The sequence below is a fragment of the Phycodurus eques genome, chromosome 18, assembly GCF_024500275.1.
Source record: "Phycodurus eques isolate BA_2022a chromosome 18, UOR_Pequ_1.1, whole genome shotgun sequence".
Lineage (NCBI taxonomy): Eukaryota > Metazoa > Chordata > Actinopteri > Syngnathiformes > Syngnathidae > Phycodurus > Phycodurus eques.
Genome location: NC_084542.1, coordinates 19,042,693 through 19,068,013, shown reverse-complemented (window position 1 = coordinate 19,068,013; position 25,321 = coordinate 19,042,693). Strand labels below are relative to the sequence as shown.

At 51.9% G+C, this 25,321-nt stretch overlaps 2 protein-coding genes across 8 annotated transcripts in view; one reads left to right on the top strand and one right to left on the bottom strand.

The window, feature by feature from the left end:
- The window catches only part of cdc42bpb (CDC42 binding protein kinase beta (DMPK-like)), a 29,635-nt gene extending 13,575 nt beyond the window's left edge, over positions 1 to 16,060 (top strand). For 2 of the 3 annotated variants that reach the window (XM_061703612.1, XM_061703614.1), the window contains 28 exons: positions 216 to 323; positions 395 to 528; positions 1,373 to 1,615; positions 1,689 to 1,799; positions 2,363 to 2,607; positions 2,686 to 2,791; positions 3,549 to 3,673; positions 3,748 to 3,853; positions 3,946 to 4,094; positions 4,227 to 4,324; positions 4,416 to 4,495; positions 6,554 to 6,622; positions 6,832 to 6,903; positions 6,982 to 7,087; positions 7,151 to 7,287; positions 8,349 to 8,488; positions 8,571 to 8,652; positions 8,721 to 8,937; positions 11,621 to 11,683; positions 11,758 to 11,999; positions 12,070 to 12,424; positions 12,598 to 12,695; positions 12,779 to 12,863; positions 12,949 to 13,066; positions 13,165 to 13,282; positions 13,411 to 13,650; positions 14,615 to 14,723; positions 15,413 to 16,060. In XM_061703612.1, coding sequence (XP_061559596.1) covers positions 216 to 323; positions 395 to 528; positions 1,373 to 1,615; positions 1,689 to 1,799; positions 2,363 to 2,607; positions 2,686 to 2,791; positions 3,549 to 3,673; positions 3,748 to 3,853; positions 3,946 to 4,094; positions 4,227 to 4,324; positions 4,416 to 4,495; positions 6,554 to 6,622; positions 6,832 to 6,903; positions 6,982 to 7,087; positions 7,151 to 7,287; positions 8,349 to 8,488; positions 8,571 to 8,652; positions 8,721 to 8,937; positions 11,621 to 11,683; positions 11,758 to 11,999; positions 12,070 to 12,424; positions 12,598 to 12,695; positions 12,779 to 12,863; positions 12,949 to 13,066; positions 13,165 to 13,282; positions 13,411 to 13,650; positions 14,615 to 14,723; positions 15,413 to 15,531 — 3,875 coding nt within the window. In that variant the 3' untranslated portion in view covers positions 15,532 to 16,060. The remainder of the gene's footprint in view (positions 1 to 215; positions 324 to 394; positions 529 to 1,372; positions 1,616 to 1,688; positions 1,800 to 2,362; positions 2,608 to 2,685; positions 2,792 to 3,548; positions 3,674 to 3,747; positions 3,854 to 3,945; positions 4,095 to 4,226; positions 4,325 to 4,415; positions 4,496 to 6,553; positions 6,623 to 6,831; positions 6,904 to 6,981; positions 7,088 to 7,150; positions 7,288 to 8,348; positions 8,489 to 8,570; positions 8,653 to 8,720; positions 8,938 to 11,620; positions 11,684 to 11,757; positions 12,000 to 12,069; positions 12,425 to 12,597; positions 12,696 to 12,778; positions 12,864 to 12,948; positions 13,067 to 13,164; positions 13,283 to 13,410; positions 13,651 to 14,614; positions 14,724 to 15,412) is intronic. The other variant, XM_061703613.1, reaches the window with a different exon arrangement.
- On the bottom strand, positions 15,789 to 24,230 carry vipas39 (VPS33B interacting protein, apical-basolateral polarity regulator, spe-39 homolog). Of its 5 annotated transcripts, XM_061703654.1 has the most exons (18): positions 23,967 to 24,225; positions 22,866 to 22,968; positions 22,672 to 22,803; positions 22,562 to 22,597; positions 22,050 to 22,114; positions 21,922 to 21,978; positions 21,759 to 21,851; positions 21,632 to 21,665; positions 21,170 to 21,272; positions 20,586 to 20,613; positions 20,400 to 20,473; positions 19,306 to 19,381; positions 19,095 to 19,229; positions 18,974 to 19,015; positions 18,729 to 18,905; positions 18,458 to 18,547; positions 18,282 to 18,386; positions 18,095 to 18,220 (listed from the first exon to the last, which is right to left on the bottom strand). In XM_061703654.1, the coding sequence occupies exons 1-18, from the start codon at positions 24,048 to 24,050 to the stop codon at positions 18,200 to 18,202; spliced, it is 1,455 nt and encodes a 484-aa protein (XP_061559638.1). In that variant the 5' UTR covers positions 24,051 to 24,225; the 3' UTR covers positions 18,095 to 18,199. The 5 variants fall into 5 exon arrangements, with proteins under 5 accessions (XP_061559636.1, XP_061559635.1, XP_061559639.1 ...); XM_061703652.1 differs by having other exon boundaries at positions 15,789 to 18,220; positions 18,974 to 19,229; positions 23,967 to 24,227; XM_061703653.1 differs by having other exon boundaries at positions 18,095 to 18,386; positions 23,967 to 24,226.
- Between the last annotated feature and the right edge of the window lie 1,091 nt (positions 24,231 to 25,321).

Sequence of the window (25,321 nt, the reverse complement as noted above, 5' to 3'; positions counted from 1 at the left end):
AAACGCTGCGGCTGCAAGTGCATAAATGATCCCAACTGCTCATTAAAGCCATTACACTCGTCCTCATACAATCGTAATAACCGTAAAGACATGCAATAGTTCGGGAAAAAATGCTGACCTGAATTAATCGACAAAATTGTCCAATCCGCCACTCACTCTGTGTGTGTGTGTGTGTGTGTGTGTGTGTGTTTGCGTTTGCCCATGCGCGTGTGTAGAGTCAGCCCAGGCCCTGCAGGCTCCGCCTTCAGGGGGAGCGGTGAGTCGAGACAAGGAGATCAAGAAGCTGAATGAGGAGATCGAGCGTCTGAAGAAGAAGCTGGCAGGTGAGCGAGGAAGCCATCGTGTATACTTGATGACATCATCGCAGCGCACCCACGCCCCTCTGCTCTGCTAGACTCGGACAGGCTGGAGCACCAGTTGGAGGAGGCGGTCACCCTGCGGCAGGACTACGAGAGCTCCGCCTCCAAGCTGAAGAACCTGGACAAGCAGGTGAAGACGCTCAGACTGGAGAAGGACGACGTCCACAAGGTGAGCGGACGGCCGGCGCCTCGTCGTGCTGCTCGCGCGCCAACTCGGCGCCCGATCCGATGGAATTTATTTGTCGCGAACAGTTCAAAACAAAAAGTGCTGTACGCCGAGCCTGTTATTGGCAGAGGTTAGAGACCAAAGAGCGCCACGATGTTCTCAGTCGAGATGTGCCACTTCATCGACACACACTCCTGACAACGGGTTGGAGATTTTGGTTTTTGGTCAATTCAGTTTGAACAACAGGTGACATATTTAGGGCACTAGATCCAAATCCCTCTGTAGTGATTAGGGAAATGGGAGACTATTGTGTCACATCATTTTGAGGAAAGGAAAAGAAAATGGCTTCCAAATAAGAGCGATTCATTTGTCAGTACGGGTTCAGGTTTACTGTAACACTGACCCGTAAAACAAAAGACAATTAAGCACACCAAAATGTATCATCACATGTCATAGATAGGCTAATTGATATGAGCATTACCGTGAACCTTCAAATCATACTCGTTCAGCACATAGGGAGCAGGGACATGTACAAACAGCAATGCTCACAGGCGTATGTTCTCCGTGCTCTGCGGTTAACAAGGAACATTACTTCAGCATGCTAGGGGACCTTCTCTGCCTCTTCTTCTCGCTGTTCATTCAGCCGCATCTCGTCCAGTCAAGCTCAGTGCCGCCCAGCGTGTTGTGGCACAACGCGGTCCGACAGCGAAGGCGCGCAACTCCAAATTTGGACTCGCCCGATCCTGTAAAAACAGATGACTTAAAAATCTGCGCTCGGGTGGCCTTCACCGAATTGTCTTGTCAAAGTTGCTAAAAGAAAGCCCCTGCGTCCTCATCCTGTGAGCAGCAAATGCAGGAGGCTCTGGAGCGTCTGAGGATCCAGTCCAGAGAACTGAAGGAGGCCCATTCCCAGAGACGCTCGGCCCTGCAGGAGTTCTCGGAGCTGTCGGAAAGGATGGCCGAGCTGCGCTCCTCCAAGCAGCGCCTCTCTCGACAGCTTCGGGACAAAGAGGAGGAGACGGACGCCGTCCTGCAGAAGATGGACGGCATGAGACAGGACATGCGCAAGACGGAGAAGAACCGGAAGGAGGTGAGAAGGAATCGTCGGGGGGAAGCGGGAAGACGTTACCCCCGCGATGACGTCCTCGTGCTTTTCTTCTCAGCTGGAGGCTCAGCTGGACGAAGTGACGGCAGAAGCGTCCAAGGAGAAGAAGCTGAAGGAGCACGGCGAAGTCTACGCCAAACAGCTGGAGGCCGAGCTCCAGCGCTTCAAGGTCAGAGGTCGCAAGCGCAATGCTTCGCTCACCATGGTTACCGGCAGAGCTGATAGAGAAATCGAAACTTTATTCCTCCCTTGAGGGAAATGAGTCGGTAACAGCGGCGATACTCACAATGGCACAAATATAGAATCAAGCCCATCACGTAAAAACAAGTACAAGAGCCACATTTGTTCAACAATACAAATTGTACACTTCCTGTTCGTTTAATTACGGGGCTGCTTGTGCACTCGCCCCGTTCATTCTCAACGGGGGAATTATTTCCGTAGTTTTTGGGAATTGCGTCACCATGGTCAAACGGAATTGTTGAATAAGTAGTTCCAATCCTAGACGCATCTTTTGAGAGCTCATTTGCTTTCATTTGGATACGTTAAACGGTGCATGCAGAATTGTGGCGGGAAAAAAGGCGAACAAACTGGCAGGACAGTCATGTGGGCTGCTTGCTTGGCGAGCGCCGCCACCCTCGGTGGCACTTGCGCTCCATTGGCAGCCGGCCCATTAGAAAGTCTGAACGGGCGAGCCCTAGTTACTCGGTGGTCTCACGGCGGTCCTGTTTTCAGTCTCAACAGGGGCGAGGGGCGGCAGCGGGGGGGGCGGAGTTTCAGCAGGAGCTGTCTCGCCTGAAGGCGGAGCTTGACAAGAAGGTTATGTTCTACGAGGAGGAGATGCTGAAGAGGGACTCTGCGCACTCCTCTGAGATGAAGAAGTTGCGTAAAGACCTGCGTGACTCCGAGAGTTTGCAGCTGGCCGTCAACAAGGAGATCCTGCAGCTGAAGGACAAGCTGGACAAGGACAAGAGGGACAGGTGAGTCTCGGTCCCGCAGAAGACTGGCCCGGAGTTCGGCGGACTCGCGGTGTTGATGCGCTGGCGCGTTCCCCGCAGACGAGCGGAGCTGGACGAAGCGGTCGGCGTCCTGAAGGACAAACACGAGCGAGAGAAGAACCTCCTGATGGAAGAAAACCGAAAACTGGTGACGGAAACTGACAAGGTCGGTGACTCGCTGAAGCTGAGCTTTTCCTTCAGGTATTTGCTTGCAAATCTGCGACTCGGTTCCTCTGCGTCTTAAATAGGGGCCCACCCGTATGGATTTTTTGAGGCCGCCGCCGATAAAATTCCGATAACAGATTAATGGGCCGATTCATTCCCCAAAAATATAATGAATAAAATAACTTTGTTTGGTCCCTGAACGCTAAGTGCATGTCATTTTATCGAGTGGGGGTGTGGTTGGGACTGCTGTCCTAAACATTTCTAGGTGGGTTAGGTTTAAGTTTAAGTTAATGAGCAATAAACTGTTCTCATATTTATTTTGTGTTTTATTTCTTTAAAATTGTGTCTTTTAACCACACACTGATTTTTTTTTTTTTTTTTTTTTTTTAAAAAAGGTAAGTATAATTTAATTTTGGGGCTGGAACGGATTAATTGCATTTCCATTCATTTCAATTGGAAGCATTACCTCGAGTTAAGAACGTTTTGGGTTACAAACGGTAAGTGCGTATCCCGAGGTTCCAATGTACTTTGTCCTTTCGAATTTGTTGAACTTCACAACAGAGAGAAAAATCAGCTGATTCTTTTTCCATTATCTTTGTCTTATGTTGTAATGTGTTAATATATTCTTGTTAAGAATTGTCAAAAATGGGCCTAAAAAGAAAAGGGCTAATGTCGCCCGGCCGATTCATCGATCGGGCCCGAGTCTTAGATGACGTTCCTGCACGTCTGTGACGGTGTTCCTGGGTGTCCTCCGCCAGTTGTGCTCATTTGTGGACAAGCTGACCGCCCAGAATCGTCAGCTGGAAGACGACCTCCAGGACGTGTCGTCCAAGAAGGAGAGTGTGGCTCACTGGGAGGCTCAGATTGCGGAGATCATCCAATGGTGAGTGCGCGGCGCTCGTCTCGACATGACCACCGGGGGGCGCTCTCTCACCACGTGTATGTGTGTGTGTTCAGGGTGAGTGACGAGAAAGATGCTCGTGGTTACCTTCAAGCTCTGGCCACCAAGATGACGGAGGAGTTGGAGACACTTCGCAGCTGCAACCTGGGCAGCAGAACTCTGGTAACCTGACGCGCGCGCATCACGTCGATAGACCGATCATTCGATCGGCGTCCGATCGTACATAATGTTTACGTCGCCCCCCTGCCCGCCAGGACCCGCTGTGGAAGGTGCGTCGCAGTCAAAAGTTGGACATGTCGGCCCGTCTGGAGCTTCAGTCCGCTCTCGATGCCGAGATCCGAGCCAAACAGATGGTCCATCAAGAACTACGCAAGATCAAAGCGGCCAACGTGGCGCTGGAGAGGTCAGAGGTCGTTCTTCTCCGCGCTCGTCGTCGTGTCGGATCGACAGAAGCTAACGTGAGCGTCTCCCCGTCTTTCCTGTCCGCTTCCGTCTCCCTTCCTGCTCTGGGTGCGCGCCCGTGGCCGGCGTGCAGCAAGCTGAAGGATTCCGAGGAGAGAAACAGCGAGATGGCGTCGCAGCTTGACAGCTTGAAGAAGGAAATGGAAGACGGCCGATCGCGCGCAGACAAAGGTGAGGGGGGCCGCCTGTTAGTAGTTACCGTTAGCAGTGTAGCATGGGCACGAGCTACTCTGACCTTTAACCTTTGACCGTCCGTGTGCAGCGCTGAACCTTCCGGCCTTCCAGGACGCCATCTTCGAATACTTTAACACTTCTCCGCTGGCGCCTGACCTGACCTTCAGAGTGAGTCGTCCGTCCGTCCCGTCGGTTACCGGGAACAGGTCACATGACAGCGATGTCACTCGGCGTCACCAGTTGGTGGCTCTGGCTGTCGTTAGTCGCCTTAGATCTCAGAATGTCGTATGTTGAAGTGATACATCTTTGTCAAGTTGAGCCTGGGTTATTACGGAGTCTTTGATGCATGTACATGGCGCTTAGGGTTGTATTTGTTTCTGAAATTGTCTCATCTGTAAGCCATTTATTTTTAGATGTAATGCAAGATTAAGGTAAGCCATTTTTTTTTCTAAATACATACAGTGGGTATGGAAAAGATTCAGACGCCCTTAAAATGTTCACTCTTTGTTATATCGCAGCCATTTGCAAAAATCATTTTAGTTCTTTTTTCCCCCTCCTCATTCCTGTACACACCACCTCGTATTGAGAGAAAAAACGGAATGGTTGACATTTTTTCAGATTTATTAAAAAGGAAAAACTGAAATATCACACAGCCATAAGTATTCAGACCCTTTGCTGAGTATTTAGCAGAAGCGCCCTTTTGAGCTAATACAGCCACGAGTCTTTTTGGGAATGATGCAACAAGTGTTTCACACCTGGATTTGGGGATCCTCTGCCATTCCTCCTCGCAGATCCTGTCCAGTTCTGTCAAGTTGGATGGTGAACGTGGGTGGACAGCCATTTTCAGGTCTCTCCAGAGATGCTCAATTGGGTTTAAGTCAGGGCTCTGGCCGGGCCATTCAACAACAGTCGCGGAGTTGTTCTGAAGCCACTCCTTTGTTATTTTAGCTGTGCGCTTCGGGTCATTGTCTTGTTGGAAGGTGAACCTTCGGCCCAATCTGAGGTCCTGAGCGCTCTGGAGAAGGTTTTGGTCCAGGATATCCCTGTACTTGGCCGCATTCATCTTCCCTTCGGTTGCAACCGGTCGTCCTGTCCCTGCGGCTGAACAACACCCCCGCAGCATGACGCTGCCACCACCACGTGCTTCACTGTTGGGACTGTATTGGACAGGTGATGAGCAGTGCCTGGTTTTCGCCACACATAGCGCTTAGAATTAAGGCCAAAAAGTTCCATCTCGGTCTCGTCAGACCAGAGAATCTTATTTCTCAGCATCTTGGAGTCCTTCAGGTGTTTTTTAGCAAAATCCATGCGGGCTTTCATGTGTCTCGCACTGAGGAGAGGCTTCCTTCCGTCGGGCCACTCTGCCATCAAGCCCCGACTGGTGGAGGCCTGCAGTGATGCTTGACTTTCGAGAACTTTCTGCCATCTCCCGACTGCGTCTCTGGAGCTCAGCCACAGTGATCTTTGGGTTCTTCTTGACCTCTCTCACCAAGGCTCTTCTCTCCCGATTTCTCAGTTTGGCCGGACGGCCAGCTCTCGGAAGGGTTCTGGTCGTCCCAAACGTCTTCCATTTAGGGATTATGGAAGCCACTGTGCTCTTAGGAACCTTAAGTGCAGCAGGATTTATTTATTATTTTTTTTTTTTTTGTAGCGTTGGCCAGATCTGTGCTCTTCAGGCAGTTCCTTTGACCTCATGTCCCTCATTTGCTCTGACATGCACTGTGAGCTGTCAGGTCTTCTCTCGACAGGTGTGTGGCTTTCCTAATCAAGTCCAATCGGTATCATCAAACACAGCTGGGCTCCAATGAAGGTGGAGAACATCTCAAGGATGATCAGAAGAAATGGACAGCGCCCGAGTTCAATGTAGGAGTGTCACAGCAAAGAGTCTGAATACTTGTGGCTGTGTGATATTTCAGTTTTTCTTTTGTAATAAATCTGCAAAAATGTCAACAATTGCGTTTTTTGTCTGTCAATATGGGGTGCTGTACCTTAAAACTCTTTTCCACCATCTCAGCTGGTCGGATTTTTGGGGCGGGGCTAAAAACTAGCCCTGTGACGAAAGCGGGCTGCGGCGTATATTTTCCAGCGTGAGATGTGGATATTAAATGACGAGCTCGATAACGGAACAAACGAAACTCCTAAGTCAAGGTCGCAGTGTACTTTGTGAATGTGATCAAGGAAGTGAACTTGATGTTAGAGATGAATGATGCGGTGTGCGACCTGCAGACCACCGACCTGGAGGGTGCCCCCCTGAGATCCCAAAGCACGCCGCCCTCCTCCGCCTCCGACAATGAGGTAAGTATTTTATAACGGTCTAATGTTCTGCCTCTAATTCATATCGTTATTGTTGTTAAGTCACCCAAAAAGAAGTTATTGTATTCATGATAGTTTTTTGTTTTTTTTCCCATTAATCGGACGACCAATTACGGACGGAATTTTATTTGCCAAATATCGGAATTGACCTTGGTCGGGCCCTAATCTTAACACCTGCCGTCTGTCTTCAGGATTTGAAGGCCTTGTCGATTCCAGCGAGCCCCTCCCCCACCTACCAAAGTTCGTCAATGAGCGCACTGAAGGTGTGCCGCTGTCGTGTTCCTAATAAAAGGCTCGGGTGGCGTGGTGTCCTTTTTGTCACTGACGTGATGTGTTTGCAGCCCAAAGCTCACCAGCTCAGCATCAAGACCTTCTCCAGTCCCACACAGTGCACCCACTGCACGGCCCTCATGGTGGGGCTGATGCGGCAGGGCTACGCCTGCGAAGGTAAGCGCACCTTCCCGCTCTACCGCCCGCTCGCACGCGCTCACCGTGACGTTCTCGCTGCAGTTTGCTCCTTCATCTGTCACGTGTCCTGCAAAGACCACGCCCCCCTGGTCTGCCCCATCCCGGCGGAGCAGGCCAAGAGACCGCAGGGGGTCGACGTCCAAAGAGGCATCGGCACCGCTTACAAAGGATACGTCAGGGTACGACCGCCGAGCGCACGCCTCACTTACGACGTTACACGAGTGCGGCGTCTCTCTATACACGTACAGAAGTCTGAATGAATTAAAAAAAAAACATCTACATACTCAAAAGCATTTGGCCTTTGTCAGTTTTTCAATCAGATGGCATACATTGTAATATCGCTGTTATTTTTTTAGTCTTCATCTATTATCTATAATGTTGTCGTGTTATGTGCTGTATAATTTCTGCTGCCTCTCGGCTTTTGAAAACGATTTTTTTCCCCCTCTCAATAAGCTTTTACCTCGTTAAACAAAAGATCAAGAAAATGTAAAATAAGGCCCGCCTTCGTGCTGATCAGAGTCCAGGATCGTGTGACCTTTACCTGTCAATCAAATGACGCTTAAGAGAATTTCGCTGAAGTCGACATATTCATAACGTGTGCCGCTGTGCTCGTGGTTCATAAACGGTTAACTTTCCCGTGTGCGTTATGTGGGGAACACGCACGCGAGTCCGCGCGCCGACGTTTTAACGATGTCACTGCGGTCGCGTGAGCTTTTAAGCTCCAGCCCTTAGCACGCTAGCTCTTTAGCTCGCAGGCTAGCGAATGTAAGTGTCCCAGTTGTGTGCATCTACGGCGATAACGCCGTTCTGCCGGCGGCCTGCTGCATCGCGGCGGGTGTTACCACAACAATGAAAATGTATCAAGTCCAGAGAAAATGTATTTATCGAACAACAACCCGCCCTACTCTGCCTCTGATTGGCTAGCACCGAGGCAGGATTCGCACTTTCGATTTGCTGTGTGTGGAAGCTCTTCACCAACACACACACACACGTAGGGCGAGTCTTAAACGACGCGTCAACAGACTCGGATTGAATATGCTTCATGCGTTCCTGCTCATTTTTGCGCGCCTCAGACGTGGGACGCACATCAGATGAGTTCCCTGCACTTGTATATTGAAATACCAAAATATTGAACCAAACCAAATACTTTAGCTTGAAGCTAACTTATAATGCGAAATGCTCCTGACGAGCTAATGCAAATTAGCATCAGTAGGCTCTCATAGCTTTGTTGTCCCATCAGATTCCGAAGCCCAGCGGCGTGAAGAAAGGCTGGCAACGAGCCTTTGCCGTGGTCTCTGACTGTAAACTCTTTCTCTACGACGTCCCGGAGGGGAAGACCACTCAGCCCGGAGTGGTGGCTAGTCTGGTGCTGGATCTCAGGTAAACTCAGACCAAGATCGCGGCCAGCTTCGGTGCGGGGAAGGGAGGGTTTTGTCCACGACATGTCAATGTGCGTCGGCAGAGACGAGGAGTTTTCCGTCAGCTCCGTTTTGGCGTCGGATGTCATCCACGCCACCAGGAAGGACGTCCCGTGCATCTTCCGGGTAGGACGGCGCCCCCTGCCGATCTCAAAGCGGAGCCGCCACGAGACGCGTGTGGCCCTTTTGTTCAGGTGACTTCGTCGCAGCTGAGCTCCCTGCTGTGTTCCGTGTCTCTGTTGGTTCTGGCCGAGAGCGAGGCGGAGAAGAGGAAGTGGGTGCGCATCCTGGAAGGTCTCCAGAGCATCGTGGCCAAGAACTCTTTGAAGAACCAGCAGGTCCACATCCTGCATGAGGCCTACGACGCCTCGCTGCCCATCATCAAGACCACGCTCTCCGGAGCCGTGCTCGGTCCGTCACTCCGGCTGTTTTTTGTTTTGTTTGCTTTGTTTTCTTTTGTCACAGCGATGCCTTGACTTCCGAGTCCCGCAACTTAGCAGATGTCGCTCAGTCGTTTTTTTTGCTTCGTGAATGACGGTAATTTTTGTTTGAATGACGGTAATTTCTCGTGTTGGCTATGTTCCCGAGTATAATGTGCACCCCCGAATGTGCACCTTCGCAGCGGAATTTTCCTGCCACCTATTTGTAATACACACTCCCGAATTGCTAGTATCCATGCTGACAAATTGAAGTATTATCCGCGTACTAGTTTGGATTTTCAAAGAAATGTTCAAGTTCCCTGAAGTCAATGGGAAATGCCTACCTTTGCGGAAAAGCGGAAAATGCGGAGTTATCATTACACGTGTGCGCAAGGTATATTTCAAATTCTGATGCCGTGTTACGTCAGACACCCGTCGGCGCCGCGAGGTAGTAGCAGGGAAGTTTGTTGCGTTGATTTTCACCAGCTTAAGGCTGACTCATTTTGCACATTTTTCTTACCACCAGTACGTAATATGCGCCCTCGATTTGTAATAAAATCTTTAGCACAAAAAAAAAAAACATACACGAGAAATGACGATAACAGCAGGGTCCGAAATGAACATTTGCCCGCCGCCAAATCTTTCTGCCGTATGGCGAGTGAATGATTGTACCATATTATTCATGTATAGTCTTCATTTTGGTGGATTTCTCCTTTGTTCCTCTGCTGTTGGCACGTATATGAACGATGGGCAACATACACGAATAATGTAAACCGATGCACACGTGTCAGACATGCTAATTAAGTCGTGGGAACGTGGAGATTTTTAGCGGGAGGCGAGCGGCCACGGCGGCGGCTCGCAGCTAGCGCGTAAGTGCTGCGGATGAAGACGACCGAGGCGCCGGCAAACCAAGCGAATGCGCGTTCATTGCGCGCAAATAACTTTCACGATCAAACTCTCGCGGGAGGCCGGTCCGAAGTAGGCATCGAAGGACACGACGTCAAGCAGATGCCGTGATAAGGGCCGATCACAGCCGATGTGTCCATATTTAAATTAGACAAGATGAGCGAGCCAATCGGGACTATGATCCCGCTGAGGCTGGAATGCTGTGGCGCAAGGACTGTAGTGCAAGAGCCAGACTGCACGGACCCCCCCATTAACGATTAGTTTGGAACTCCAAAAATGTTCGAATTAAGTAAGGCTAAACGATCAGTAAGCGTTTTGGGGGTTGGCCCCACCCCCCGCAAAAAAAAGGAAATGCATAAAGAAAAACCCAAAACATTTAAAAAATTCATTGTGTAAATTGTGTTGTGAGCCAGTCATGTCATAAGAGTCTATATTGATCAATTATTAATTAAATGTTAGCTCTTCGTAAAATTGTATATTTTATAATACCGTATTATAGAAATAATGTGTAAAACGATTTCATATTTTGGCCAGTAAAAAATAGGCTCGGCTGTCGGATTTTAGCAGCCAACTTGGCCGGTGAATTTCGGACACTTCGCTCGAGTGGAGTGGGGGAAAAAGAAGAGCGTTAGTCGAAACAGTCAAACGCATAAATATAAAATGAAAACACGCGCAGGAGGACACCAACGACGGACGGACCGTGTGGTGAATCGCCAACACGACTGACGACAGACTTTTGATGTCACGCAATAGGCCACGCCTCCGGCGCACACGACATCACAGACTTTCGGCTTATGACAAAACCGGCTTATTTCTTTACATTCTCTCTCGGTGTATTTACAATGTATTTATTTAATGGTGCCTGGGGCTCGAATGGATTGATGGTTTTCACTTCATTCAGTGTGCAAAATCAACTACACGAAGTACAATTACACTGCGTTAGGAGCTTGGTCACAGATGGAATCCAACTCGTACAGTTGGAGGAAAAAGGATGCGAACCCTTTGGAATGTCTTACATTTCTGCATAAAGTGGTCATAAAATGTGGTCTGATCAAAGCAGTCTGCTTAAACCAATACCACGCAACCAATGACGTTTTCAAATTCAAAGATGAAACCAAAGTTGGATCGTTTGCCAGGAACACACAACGCCGTGACACGGAGGGAAAATGGCACAGCACACCAACGTCAAGAACTTGCCCCAACTGGGAAGGGTCTGGACAGCTTGCTATCATCAATGGAACAATTCATCCCCAAAGATATTTTGCAGAAGAAGAAGGCCATCTGTCCAACAGTTGAAGCGCAAAAGGGGTTGGGTGTTGCAACACAACAATGCCCCAAACACAGAAGCAAATCAACCACGGAATGATTTCAGAAGAAGAAAATTCGTGTTCTGGAGCGGCCCAGTCAAAGTTCTGTTCGATTGCGATACTGTGTGTGACCTCGAGAGAGCTGTTCACCGCAGGCATGTCAGGAAGGCAACAGTTTTGTCAAGCGGAACGCTCCAAATATATAATATATGTTTGCAAGTTCTGCTCTATAAAAACATGAACAAATACAATTGCATGGTCTTAGTTTAAACAGGCTCAGTTTGGTTCTTCCCGCGATTTAGATGATCAGACCACCTTTTAGGACGGATCGATGCAGAAATGTAAGAACGCGTTCACGTCCTTCCAGCCCCGGCCACCCCCCACTGTGAGTCAAGGTACCGCTGTACTTGCCGATCTGTTGCCATCAAAGTTTGAAGCTCGTCATCTCTTTGTGCGCCGCAGACCGGGAGCGGATCGCCCTGGGAACCGAGGACGGGCTGTTTGTGGTGGAGGTGACCCGAGACGGTGAGCGGGCGGTCCGACCGTCGGCGTATTCCGTTGCGACGTTCGCTGACAGATTTGTGCGCGTTTTCTTGTAGTGATCGTGCGAGCGGCGGACAGCAGGAAAGTTCATCAGATGGAGCCGATCCCCGTCGAGAAAATGTTTGCGCTGCTGTGCGGCCGAAATCGCACCGTGCATCTTCACCCGTGGGGCCTGCTGGACGGCAGCGAGGCCACTTTTGACATCAAACTGACGGAAACCAAAGGATGCCAGGCCCTGACCTCCGGCCTACTGCGGCCCGGCGGTCCGGCCTGCCTGCTGGCCGCCGTTAAACGGCAGGTCGGAAGCGAGCCGAGCGGCCCCTCGTCACCCGTCCTCTTCCTCTTCTCACCGCTCGTGTCGCCCGCAGGTGCTTTGCTTCGAGATCACTCGAGCCAAACCGCACTACAAGCGGCTGTGGGAGGTGCAGGCACCGGGGACCGTGCAGTGGCTGGGGATGGTTCGGGAGCGCCTGTGCGTGGGCTACCCTTCGGGTTTCGCGCTTCTCGCCCTCCAGGGCGAGTCGTCGCCCGTCAGCCTGGTGAGCCCGGCCGACCCGTCGCTGGCCTTCTTGGCCCAGCAGCCTCTGGACGCCCTGCACGCCCTGGAAGTGGGATCGGGCGAAGTGCTGCTGTGCTTCAGCCAGTTGGGCGTCTTCGTGGACGGACAGGGACGCCGCTCGCGGACCCAGGAGCTGATGTGGCCCGCCACGCCGCTAGCATGCAGTACGTCCCTCGCCTTTGCTCGTTAAAGTAGGAAAACGCAGCAGACCGGGCGAAGTGCTGTCCTGAGGATCAGTCGAACGTTAGCCACCTTTCCTCTGGCAGACTAGAACCTCTGCTGGTTTCTTCAGTCAAGATAGAGACCACGTTCAGCGTCTCGTCTCGTTTGGCTGTAGGTTCGAACTCCTCCCACTTGACCGTCTACAGCGAGTACGGCGTGGACGTCTTTGATATCCACACGGCCGAATGGGTGCAGACCATCTCCCTACGCAAGGTAAACCGACGGTGCCGGGCCAGAACCTGCGGCGGCCACGCGTGCCTCGGGGCCGCCGCGGTGACCCGTGTGTCCTTCCTCAGATCCGACCTCTGAATGTCGAAGGGACCCTCAACCTGCTCACCTCAGAAGCTCCTCGCCTCATTTACTTCAGCAACGTGTCATCGGGTAAGCGCGGCCGGACGCCGCCCGTCAGCATTACCCCCGTGCGCGGCGCCCCCTTTGAGCTCTGTTTATCTCCTGGCGTCCTCAGAAAGAGAGCTGACCATTCCTGAGATGTCCGACCACAGCAGGAAGTTGATGGTTCGCACTCGCAGCAAGAGGAAGTTCCTCTTCAGAGTTCCTGAGGAAGAAAGACTTCAGCAACGGAGGTGAAGCATCCTGACCCCCATCCAGTCTTGCACCCTGGGTATTGGGTTAGGTTTCTACTATATCCTCCCCCACCGTGACAATTTTGCGGTCCCTTCAGGGAGATGCTCCGAGATCCCGAGTTGAGGTCTAAGATGATCTCCAATCCCACCAACTTCAACCACGTGGCTCACATGGGACCAGGCGACGGCATGCAGGTTCTCATGGACCTCCCCCTGGTAAGCCCCTCCTTCCCGCCTGCACGTCCTCCTCCTCGCCCTCCTCCACCCGTCCGCATGCCGTCCTCCTTCACGTTCCTCGGACTGACTCCCGGTCTCCGCTGCTCCTGTCCTTCCCTGACTTCCAGGTCGGTGAGGTGGCCCCCCCTTCCCCCTCCCCCTCCCCGTCTCCCTCCCCCTCCTCGTCCGCCTCTCGTCACACCCTCATCTCTTCGCCCTCCAACTTTGAGCACGTGTATCACATGACGTCGTCGTCGGCCGGCGTCTTCTTGCTGAAAGACTCGGCCTCCTCCTCCTCCCAACAGAGCCTCCTGCAGCCTTCCTCCTCCTCCTCCTCTTCCTCTCCCTCCATCTGCTCTCTGGGAAGGGTAATAAGGACCCCCGACCCCCCCCCCACCCCCACCCCCAATACACGCAGGCACACACCGCACACACACACACACACACACACACACACAGCACCCCGTCCCAACATCCTCCCCTGCTCACTTTTGTGATGACAAACTCTCGTGTCCGTCGACGTCCAAAGTCGACGAACGCCCGCAAACGCAGCTGGACGGCATCGCGACCTCGCAGGCGTAACGGCCAATCAAAACTGCGCTTGAGTTTTCACACACGCGTGCAAAATACGTTTTACCGCGGTTGAAGCTCGTCAGTGGCCGCGCAATACAGAATATCCACTGGACGTATGTTGTGTTTTACCACAGTATAGAGGTGCAACAATTAATCAGTCATAATCAATCATTGATGATCAAAGTCATCGGTTATAGACCTCGTTTAATTTAAAATGATCCATATCTTCCGAATTTCAGCCCGTCGGCAGTAAATATTCTCCAATTGCTGTCATCCTCCGTGAAAGATTTTCTTTGTGTTGTTTCAAAATAAAAACAACGGCCAATGTTTTTGCCAAATTTCCGACGGATCTTACAGCCCAAACCGGTTACTGAATTATAGTCGAGTTTGTCCTTTTTGTGCACCGTCAATAGTTGAAATAATGTCCTGTTTTTCAATTAAGGGTTGGACTTTAAAGAATGTTTCAAAAAAGAAATGAATTGCTGGTTCCAATTGTTAGTTGTAGCTCTAGAAATAGGTTTTGTATGCCTGTGGAGCCACATCAAAGAAGATTGCGTTACCACACACTGAAAATAAGAACAAAGGCTTCAGCTCAACTGAAATTTGTCAGGAAATGGAGGCGAGATTGTCAATATTTCAGTGGCTATACTTTTCATGCCATTTTTCTTTACTGCTGTGTGGAACACTTTTCTAAATGGAGACAGGTTGAGAATGACTGTCAATATGTACAAATTCTGCGTTGTGTGTGTGCGTGCGCAGGGGGTGCTATCTTCCTCCCAAGAGGACGCTGTCAAAGATAAGCCCCGCCCACTGTCCAGCATCTCCCGGCATCAGAGGAGCAAAACACACATGACGCGCACCGCCTCAGGTATATTTGTTTACCTTTAGGGTTAGGTATTGTCCGAACATTGGGACTTATTTTATAGTTCGAAACTTTGCTTTAACCTGTGACGTCAACGCCAGAAGCCGATTTGATTTCACCGTAGCGGTGCGCTCATTCAGTTGGCTCACAAGCAAGTCCGGGGCGTAGTTGTCGCCGAGTTCAAATCTTTTTTTTTTCTCCCCCCCCCGATCAATTTAGTTTCAAGTTAAATACATTTGGGTCAGCTTGTTTAGTTCGAGTAGTTTAGTGTAATCCTCCTCGCAGAGAGCAGTCGCCTGAGGTAAGTGATTCAGGAGGTTTGCGATCTGTTAGTGGGATTGATTGCATCGCTCACCTTTGAAAAAGTTTTTGAAGATGACGTCATACGTGCTTTTGCTTTGATGGACTTTTTGAATGAGGCTAAGGCGGCACCGTGGACCCTTGAAAACGAGTTTTGGACGACGATGTTACACAGGCGTTTTCTTTTGTGACGCGTTGTCGGCTTTCCGTACGGTCGGGGGGCTCGCTGTGACGGCGGACTTGGATGTGCACGGCGGGCGATCGTGCCATTTTCTACCATTTTAATCGAGGACCGCGTAATAAGCTCGCGGTCCCGAGCATATTCAATGAAATGAGTTTCCTATAAAAACGCCAAGTTGCCAGCTTGATTGTGATTGGTCTCTTTGATTTTGTAGACTTTGGGGGAGGAGCTTCACCCGGCGGCGCTCAGGAGGCGGAGCCGGACACGGACCGAGAGGTGACACCCAACGTGGAGTCGTGTATCGATCTGTCCTCTGACACCTCTGCCGATTGATTGTTTGATTGATTGATTTTTCCACACCCCCCCGGCCCCCCTTCAGCCTCACTCTGCACTCTGAGCCTTGATACACATGCGCGCACGCACACACGCACTGCAGCGGGGCGGGGCCAGTCAGCCAGTTGCTGAACCAATAAGGCTGCTTTGTGCTTTTCCGTTTTAATCTTTTATTGTTGGGGTATGAGTGAGCTTCCTGCTTTTTATTTTGGTTTTAAATCTTTTGTTGCTAGGAAACACGGCGACCTCTTTTGACCTTTGACCCGAGAAACGAGGGCGTCGATCACTAATTTGTACTCATGAAATCATTTCCCGTTCGACTTTTGCGTACGCAAAGAACGAAAGAAACAAACACTGTATCGAAGTTGCACATTGTTGTCGTTTATCCTCCCTCTTGCACCGGGTGCCGCCCCTTAACCTTTGCCCCTCCCAGGTCAGGTAAACACTACTGTTTTAATTATTTTCTTCCCAGAATCATCAGAAAAAAACAATTTTGTAATGATGACAAACAATAAAAGAATCTACTGACTCTCTGAGCTGTTTGATTGACGGGTCAATCGACCAATGAGACGGCTTATAGTGATCGTTACCCCTCGCTTTTTCGTCTGCCGGGTTTCTATTGGAAACTAGCGTTTGTTCTGCCTGGAGACAGCAGAGCCAATCGGAGTAGGCGTCCGGCCCCCAATGGCCTGACGGTGGGCATACTTTGTCGTCAAGTCAGGTTTCGTTTCGAATAAATGTATTCGAATTAACGCTCCATCCGTCCATTTTCTCTTGTGCCAATCATTCGGGTCACTGGTCCTATGCCAGCTGACTTTGGGCGAGAGGCGAGGCACACGCTGGACTGATTCCCAACCGATCTCGACAGGCGTTCGCGTGAACATCGACAAATTTGGGACTCTTCAATGAAACTAACTGGCAAGTTTTGGGAGTTGCACACAGCGAGGCCGCAGCCCGGATTCAAACCCCCGACCCCCGACCTCCGAGCCTGCGAGGCGGATGCGCTAACCACTCGTGCCACCCTATAATTAAAGTACAATGAACCGACCCGACGGGTACCGACCGGCAGGCGGCTTCGGCGGTCGCCGAGGCAAAAACTCTCGGGGGGGGGGGGAGCAGTGCACCATCAGTGGGGTTGGGGGCGCTGATGACCTCCACTCGGGATGTTGTGAATCGGTGGAGAGAATATCCACGATTCCACGGATACGCCATCAACTATGAGGAAGCAGAGTCGGAGGACTCAAAGGCGGGCGGGTTTTCCTATCTCTGGGGTTGAGGTTGCCGAAAAGCTTTTCGGTGGCAGTGGATGTCGGGGACAGCGCCTCTGGATTGGTAGATGGGGGTGGCCAACCGGAGGGTCTGTTCCCACGACAGAGGGATCACTCTCCTCAGCCTCCTTGGCAAAGTCTATTCAGGGCTTCTAGAGAGAAGGGTTCGTCGGGACGTCGAATCTCAGTTTCAGGAACAGCGGACCGGCGTTTGCCCAACCAGTCTACGTGTGCTTTGTGGACTCGGATTGTTGGCGGTGCTCTGAGAGTACGAGGCACAGGGCCCCCTAATACGGGCTGTTTGGTCCCCATACGACCGGTGTCAAGAGTTTGGTACGCATTGCCGGCAGGGAGTCTGATTCATTTCCGGTGAGGGTCGGACTCCGCCAAGGCTGCCCCTGTCACCGATTCTGTTCATTACCTTTATGGACAATTGCTAGGAGTCACCTTTCGTGGTGACCTCAGCATTACGTCTGTTTTTTTTGCAGACGATGTGGTTCTGTTGGCTTCATCAAGCCGTGGTCTTCGACTCTCACTGGAGCGGGTCGCAGCCGAGTGTGAGGCGGCTGAGGTGAAAATCAGCACCTCCGAATCCGAGACCGTGGTCTTCGGTCAGAAAAGGATGGAGTGCCCTCTCCGGGTCGAGGAGATCCTGCCCCGAGTGGAGGAGTTCAAGTATCTCGCGGGTGAGGAGAGAAGTTCAGCAGGCGGATGGGTGCGGCATCTGAAGCGATGCTGAATTTATCGGTCTGTCGTGCGTTAAGAAGGATTCTCGATTTACCGGTCCGTCTCCGTTCCTACCCTCACCTACGGTCTCGAGCTGCGGGTCGTGACCGAAAGAACAAGTGGCCCAAATGAGTTTTCTCCGCGGCAGAACGGGCGAGAGGCTCAGTCATCTGGGAGGATCTCAGAGTCGGATGAGGTGGCTCGGGCATTCGATTCGGATGCCTCCCGGACACCTCGCCGGTGAGGTGTTCCGGGCACGTCCCACCGGGAGGAGACCCCCGCCCCCGGGGATGACACGGGAACGCCTCGGGATTCCCCCCGGAAGTGGCTGGGGAGCGGGAAGTCTGGGCTTACCTGACCCCCGGATAAGCAGAAGCAAATGGAAGGAGGGGCAATGAATCAAACTATTAGAGATACATATTCTCGAATACATTTTTAAAATAGAGGTTAAGGAAAAGGTGGAAATGAATTCAAATATTCCAGGATTCTTCATGTCCAAACGAATGAGTCGCTCTTCGCAGGCTCAAACTTCCTGACTTGGGCAGCTCGATTTGTACAAATTCACATGGTTTTTGTGTCAAGTCCTTTTTATTGCAACCAAGTCCACGGAATGTGCAGAAAGCTCGGTCGCGGGCCGAGGACCTCCGTTGACTCTCGGGAGTACGAGTTGCCAATCAATTCTTCCAGCGGATTTGCTGAAAGAAGAAAACATTTGAACAAAGACCGACACACTCAACTCCTCCTCGTCTTCCTCACCGAGCTGTCGAGCAGGTCGTCGATCTTCCTCTCGGCCGCCGACCCCGCCTCCACCTTCCCTCGGTATCCTAGCAACAGCCGTCGGTCTTTGAAGTCGCGATACGTCTGACGAGAGGAGAGAGAGGTCACGTGACATCGCGAGAGGTCGCCGCGCGGCCGACGTGAAGCGCGCTCACGTCGATGACGAGGTCGTGACATTTGTGCTTGTGGGCCAGCGCCATCCTGGCGTCGGCGTCGTCCACCAGGCCCACGTACTCCTGCAGCACCTGTCCATCAATCAGTTGATATAGCGGACCTAGATTGTTCCTCAAACGCCCGCTGAAAATCCCGTTCTAGCGACTGGGGAGTCGGGAATGATGAATAGCGTTTTCCCAACTTCCCAATCAGTAGACATTTTCAGAACCCGACTGAATGCAGGGCGCTTCCCAGCAGGAAGTCCACGCTCACGTGCACGGGGGCGGAGTTTCTGTGCAGGATGTCGACGACGACTCGGAAGGCGAGCGGCGATTTCTTCCTGGTGAAGCCGAGCCAACTGCGGCTGGCGAACAGCGCGTCCACGTCGCGCCACGACTTCTGCTTGGCCCGAGCGCTCAGCGCCGTCACGAAGAACTGCTTCTCCGAGATCTGCGGCGGCGGCGGCGGTCAGTCGGAGCGAGCGACGACAGCCGTCGGTGCGAGTGTACGCCGCTCACCTTGAAACCGTTCCGGAGGTTCTGCGGGCTGCTGAAGCTCCCCTGCGGACGGACCGGCGCGAGAACGACACGTCGGCACTTTCCTGCGGACGCGACTCGAGCGCGGACGGGCTGACCTGACCTCGGGCTGGCCGTAGTGGTAGAAGCAGCAGTAGTACAAGGTGGTGACGAGCGGCATGTGGAGGATGGAAGCTCTTCGGGGAAACTTCTGGAAGATCTCCGCCTTCCCGCCGAGTTCGGCCTGTCGGTCCGTCGCCTGCCGAGCGCACGTGGAGAAGAATCACAACAATCGTCGTGTCGAGAAAAGGAACGGGAAGAAATGGTCGTCAAACCTCGATGAGCATCTGCCTCTCCAGCAGAGAGACCTGGTCTCGGAGCTGGACCTGGTCTTCAGGCGAAAACTGCAGACTAGCAACAAAAACGCGGCGTTCCAGGTTAGGTGACAAGTGAGAGCAAGTTGACCCCGACACGAGGGAAAGTCGGAATTAGTCGCTCCAGAGACGGCTGTCGGTCGCCGTGGTAACAAACTATCGTCGAGCGGGGAAAACGTTACCAAGAACTGGACGTGCCTCCAAAATGGATGAAAAGACGAGAAGGAAAGTAATCGGGGACGGCGCAGAAACTTCTGGCAGGCGCTGGCGACGTGACGGCAATCGCCTGTCGTCTTCAAATGTCTGGACCGCGGGGCTAGCAAAGTGGCAGCGAAAACCACTTGAAGCGGGTTCTGGTCCGATGAAAGCGAGGTTGAACTTTTTGGCCGCAAGAACAGCATACGCAAAGTTGAAGCATCGTAAAAGCGGGCTTGAGGGAATTATGAACAGTTTAACCCAAGAACTGAAGAGGGTTGCCCACAGGCGCTGGAATGGCAATCTGGCACATTGGCAGCGCTCTTGCCAAGAAGAAGAGTGGGCGCATATTGCTGCACCCAGACCGACTCCAATCAAAATCACTGCAACGAAGCAGTTTTATTTTTCCGCTACAAAAGATTTTTTTTTTTTTTATTGAGTTGTACCAGTGCTAATGGAAGTCCATTTCCACCACGAAAAAATAGCAAAATTATTTTTTTTACGGGTGCAATTTTTGTTTGCTCTTTTTTACAGGAGTCTTTTTTCTTCTATGGCGGAAACGGGACATTTGGGCAAAGTGAAGAAAAAAACCCAAATTTGCTCGCCATCATTTTGTCACGTACAAGTTACATCAGAAAAACCTGTCAGTTGAACAGGGGTGTGTAGACTTTATATCCACTGCAAAACACTGACATGTAAAAAGTCAGGGTTTCGCATATTCCCACATCCGCTAGCACGGTGACTGACCCGGAATTTCTCTCCGACTTTTTGTTGTGTAGGGTGAACTCGCTCCCAGTTTTCAGGAAATTCTCTTCCCGGCGACTAAAAACACCGCCGCCTCCTCGGCAGCTGTCAATCACCTGAGGCAGCTCTTGAGGAAGTCCCGCTTCTTCTTTTCATCCGTGATGCTCAGGTGCTCTTTGTAGTGAAGCAGCTGTTGCCATGGAGAGACAAAGCACACAAGGTACTGTACAAGTGGAGTACTACTTTTACTCTTGAGTACTTTGCAGTACAGTGTACTTTGTCGTAGCGTGTGATCGAGTTACCGCCGCATCCTCGACGCGTCCGAGAGCTCTGAGGAAGAACAACAAAATCAAAACGCTGACTTAGCATCAAACTCCTATCGGACGTCAACATGAAAGATGCTGATGCTAACACGTCATGGGAAGCAACGTAGACGGGCTAACAAATAGCAACGACGCCGCGTTTTGGGATATCGTGGACAATTTAACAACACTCACAGGCACGTATTCTTTATCGTCTGTGAAGAACGACTAATATTGCTGCAGCTTACCGATGAGTCGCGTTCGTTTTATACTGCCCCCAGGTGGTTGAGGCGCCACACAATCGCAATGAATGAATCGCGACGCGGTGTTTAACGAGTTAATTCTTTACGTTCAATTGAATTATGTTCTGACCTTACGTTTTTATGAAATCCAATATTACAGAGTGGAGTTTTCATATTTGAGAAACCATTCAAAAAAACTGCTGTTTTCTTTTTTTTGGAGGCTGGCACGGACCGACGGCATTTCACCGGGGAGGAGGATTTGAGTTGCGAGCGCGGTCCCGGAACACTACTTCAGCTCGTATGTCAAGGCGCCCCCGTGAGGAAGCGCGTGCAAGCGCGCACCTGTAGAGGTCCGCCAGCAGCGCGTCGTCTCCGCTTTCGCTCAAGTAGGCGAAAAGATGTCGCAGCGCCGTCGGCCTCGACGCCAGCTCGCCGAACAGAACCTCTAGAACCCGCACACACACGCACACACAAAAACTTGAACACTGTCGACTTCAACGAATTTTTGGTTAAATCCGATCTTTTGTGTTGTCATTCGCATGAGAACAATCATACATGCAAATCAGTCGCCTTAAGGCAAAATTCACCGTTTTGGCTCAAGTTGGAGGCCAGAACACAAAAAAAAGTAAAGAAATGGTGAACGGTGCGAAGAAGGACGGCGCCTTGCCGCAAACGTGTTCCGGATATCTGGAATAAATATTGCAACTGTTCCAAATGTTAGCAAGCGTCGTCAGAAGCGAGTTGTTGACGTCTCGGACGGAACGTTTAAAGGAGGCGACGCGTGCGGGAGGAACGGCGACTCACCTTTGCTCAAACTTTTCTTCAGGAAAATTAAAACCTGAAAAGAAAAGGCCGCCGTCAACAAAGTTCATCGGCGGGAAAACTTCGAAACGCAAAAGCAAAAAAAAAAAAAGAAAAGTGGAAATGTTACGGCCGTGATGACGTTTCCGTCCTGAGCGTCCACGGAACGATCCAGAAGGCGAAGTTTGTCCTGCAAGCGGCGGAAACGCTCCAGAGGGACCGGCTGAAACACACGCGCGCACACCATGAGGGAGCGCGCGCACACACACACGCGAACACACGCACACACACACCTTCCCTTGCCGCATCCTGTTGACGGCATCTTGGGGCGACCAATCGCCAACGAGATCCTACCGACAAACGCGTCACTAGTTTGATTGACGGCCGTGTCTGCTCATCCCGCGATTGGACGCCGGCGTACCTCTTTTTCACTTTTGGGTCTTCGGATTTCCGGAGCGACCGTTCTGCCGGACCGGTCGCCCGACACTGAAAAGGAAACAACAAAGAAATCGTTTCAGGCGTGACCGAACCTTTTGCCGGCTTCCGATTGACTCGTTCCAAGTCGCGTTTGCTCCGAATTCAAAATGCTCCCATCTCAAATCTGGCCCCGCCCACACAAAAAAAGCCAACAACAATTGTTGTCAATTGGCTTTTCATGATGAAAACAAAAATAGCCTCCGGAATGTCGAACTTCCTAAACACTGCGAGGGTTTTTGTCCGACTTTCTCCGTCCATTGCGCCGCTCCTTACGGCGCGCCAGCTTCGGCCCGCGGAGGGCGCAGACGGACGCGGCGTTCGTTCGCCGGTCGTCGTCGTCGGGATCCTGCTGAACGGCGTTCTGCTCTAACTCCTCTCTGAGCTCATCAGTACGCCGCTAATCTTAGCACCTCCACACGGAGGTGAAAAAAAATAAGACGCGTGCGCGCGACTCACCGTCAGCGAGCGTCGCGACACTTGCGCCTCTCCTTCCTGCCGACAAGAAGGACAAAGAGTCACACTCGGTCAAGTGACCGCCTGACCTTTGGCTCCCGACGCCGTCTGACCTTTGAAGAGCGAGCTGAGGGAGTATCCCGAGTTGACCTTGGCGAGGTCGGCGTCGAAGCGGGCGGGGAAAGCGGCCTCTCCCTCCGTCCTGGGACCGGACGCCGCCGTCTCTCGGACGGACCGCGAGATGCCTGAAGGGAACGGACGCTCGTCAGCGGGCGACCCGTCGACCGAGCGGCGGCGGCGTTCTCACTTCCGACGGGCTCGCCGCTCCAGCTGACCTCCTCCACGTGATCTCGCTCGCCCTCGTCCGGCAGTTGCGCGAGGCTCTCGAACGCCGATTTCGATTCTCTCAGCTGCACGCACGGAGAAAGACGGAGACGGCCGTCACAACTCGCGGACGATGAAAAACGGACGCCGCGGAGTATGGCTGCGTGTGTTGCGCCACCGTTTTTGTTCAAATGTCCCTTCCTTAAAGCGTTACAACACGCGGCCGCTGTTCGTTAGCCCATCTGCGGCGTTCGCGTTAAGCTCGCAGAAGGTCAAGCTGTGTCGCCGTTTCGAGCGCGTTAGGTCGGAGAGGAAACCTCAGCCGGGATTGGCAACGAAGCGCTCCGAGCTCCTTTTTGCTGAATCGGTTCATTTTTGCAGCTTGTCCTCGAGAGTTGCGTTCGCTGCCGCCTCGCAACACTTGTCGCGGGCATCTGTGCTTGCGAGTCAACGCAAAGAAACAAAAACAACCAAAAAGCAGCAGCTCAAAAACTTGCATCCTTCGCTTCGTCAATTGAAAGCTGCCGACGTCGCGAGCTTCAATTTGCCGCTTGCGGAGTTGACGGCGGGGACGTCTCGCCGGGACCGACGAAAGCCGTCGTGCAGATGAGGACCGGCGCGAGAGGCTTCTCGTCGTCGCGATGTCGATAAATCCGAAGTCAAAGACGTGTGCAAAGGTCTTATTTCGATTCGCCGGAGAGTTAAAAAATGTGATTTTTTTGTTGAGAAAGTCAAATTCCGAGGATTTGAACAATTGCGCTCAATGATCAATGGATTATCAAAATGGCTGTCGATTGATAATCGATGAATCGATTCGTTTTTACCCCTCAGACAATCGGCCCGCCCCACCAGAGACCTCAACAGCTCAACTAGAAATGAAGCTTTTGCAGCTTACGTCATCTGCAGATGTGCAAAAAAGATCAATAGGAAATGAATTTTTCCTGACGTGGCTCAGTTGTGTCCGGTGTGAGTGACACGTGATCAGGCCATTCGGCGATAAAAGGACGCTATGGGTGACACGTGATCACGCGAGGATGAGGACGACAATCAAATCAATCGTCAATCGCGAGTGCGGCGGCCTCACCTCGTCGTCTTCATCGTCGAAGGTGAACGCTTTAAACTTGGAAGCGTTCCAGTATTCTTCCTCATCTGATCGACTCTTCATCATTTCCGAAAATGGGAAAATGGGAAAATGGGAAAATGGGAAAATGGGAACTCGACAAGCCAACCGATGAGCAAGTTCGCTCGCGTTTGCCAATTTGCGTTTCGGGATCTCCGAAAGTGCCCAAGCAAGACAGCCGCTCAGCTTCCGGTGTGCGGAGGCCGCGGTGGCTGCTGGGAAATGGAGTCAAGCGGGCTCACCGTCAGGCCCCTTCGAAATAAAATAAGTTGGAAACTTGCATTGCAGGACAGAAGACGGACGGAGCCTCAACTTTAGTTTCGAAGTATGTCACGTTCGCTTTAGTTCGTAAAAGTACACCGAATGAATCGTTGACATCCCCAAATTCGAGACGGCAGATGGAATTTCGCGAGGACAATTTTCCCGACACGGGGGGGGGGCGGGGCCTCCGTGAATGTGGAGCAGAGGCGGGGCCAGGGGAAAAAAAACATCCATCCATCCATCCATTCTCGAAGCCGGCGGGCGTGCCGGGGCCGACCCCCGCCATCAGGGGGCGGGGTCCACCCTGAACCGGTCGCCAGCCAATCGCAGGGCACATACAAACAAACAACCCTTCGCGCTCGCATTCACGCCGACGGGCGACTGAGAGTCTCCAACCAACCTGCCACGCATGTTTTGGGGATGTGGGAGGAAACCCACGCAGGCGCGGGCACAGCGTGAAAAACAAAAAAAAGTCAAATATGCACAAGAAGCATTTGTTTGTAAATGTAATCAGTTTATCCGTCTGCAGAAATCGCAGAATATTTTTTGTCGGGGGGTTTGAATCCCACGATTTGGACAATTCGAAGTGAAACAATCAGGCCTCCGAACCATGAACCAATTTGTCCATTTGCTAGCGCTGCAGCTCCGCTTACCTTTCAGCCCGGACACGATAGCGCTTCGGATTGTTTCTTGCGCCGTGAAAAAAGTCCTCGGCGTGGGTGCGGCTCCGCGTATTAGCGCCCGTTGCCAGCAGACGCGTTCGCGCAGTCGACGCCATTCGACCCCCGGCAGACGAGCGGCCGTGACGACAGCAGTCGCGCACGCGAGACCTTCGGAAAATGCACTCCCATCATACGGCACGGCCCCTCCATTCTTGAGCTGAGCCGTTCAGTCCGCTAGCTTCGCGCTAACACTAAATGCTGCGGCGCTATTACGCTTTTAACGACCCCTTGAACACAAACGGTGCAGCGACAACCGTAGACAGGCAATAAAGCAGTACCCGGTCATTATACTACCCCCCGGGTGGCCAAAAAGAGCAGTACAATGGCCAGTCAATT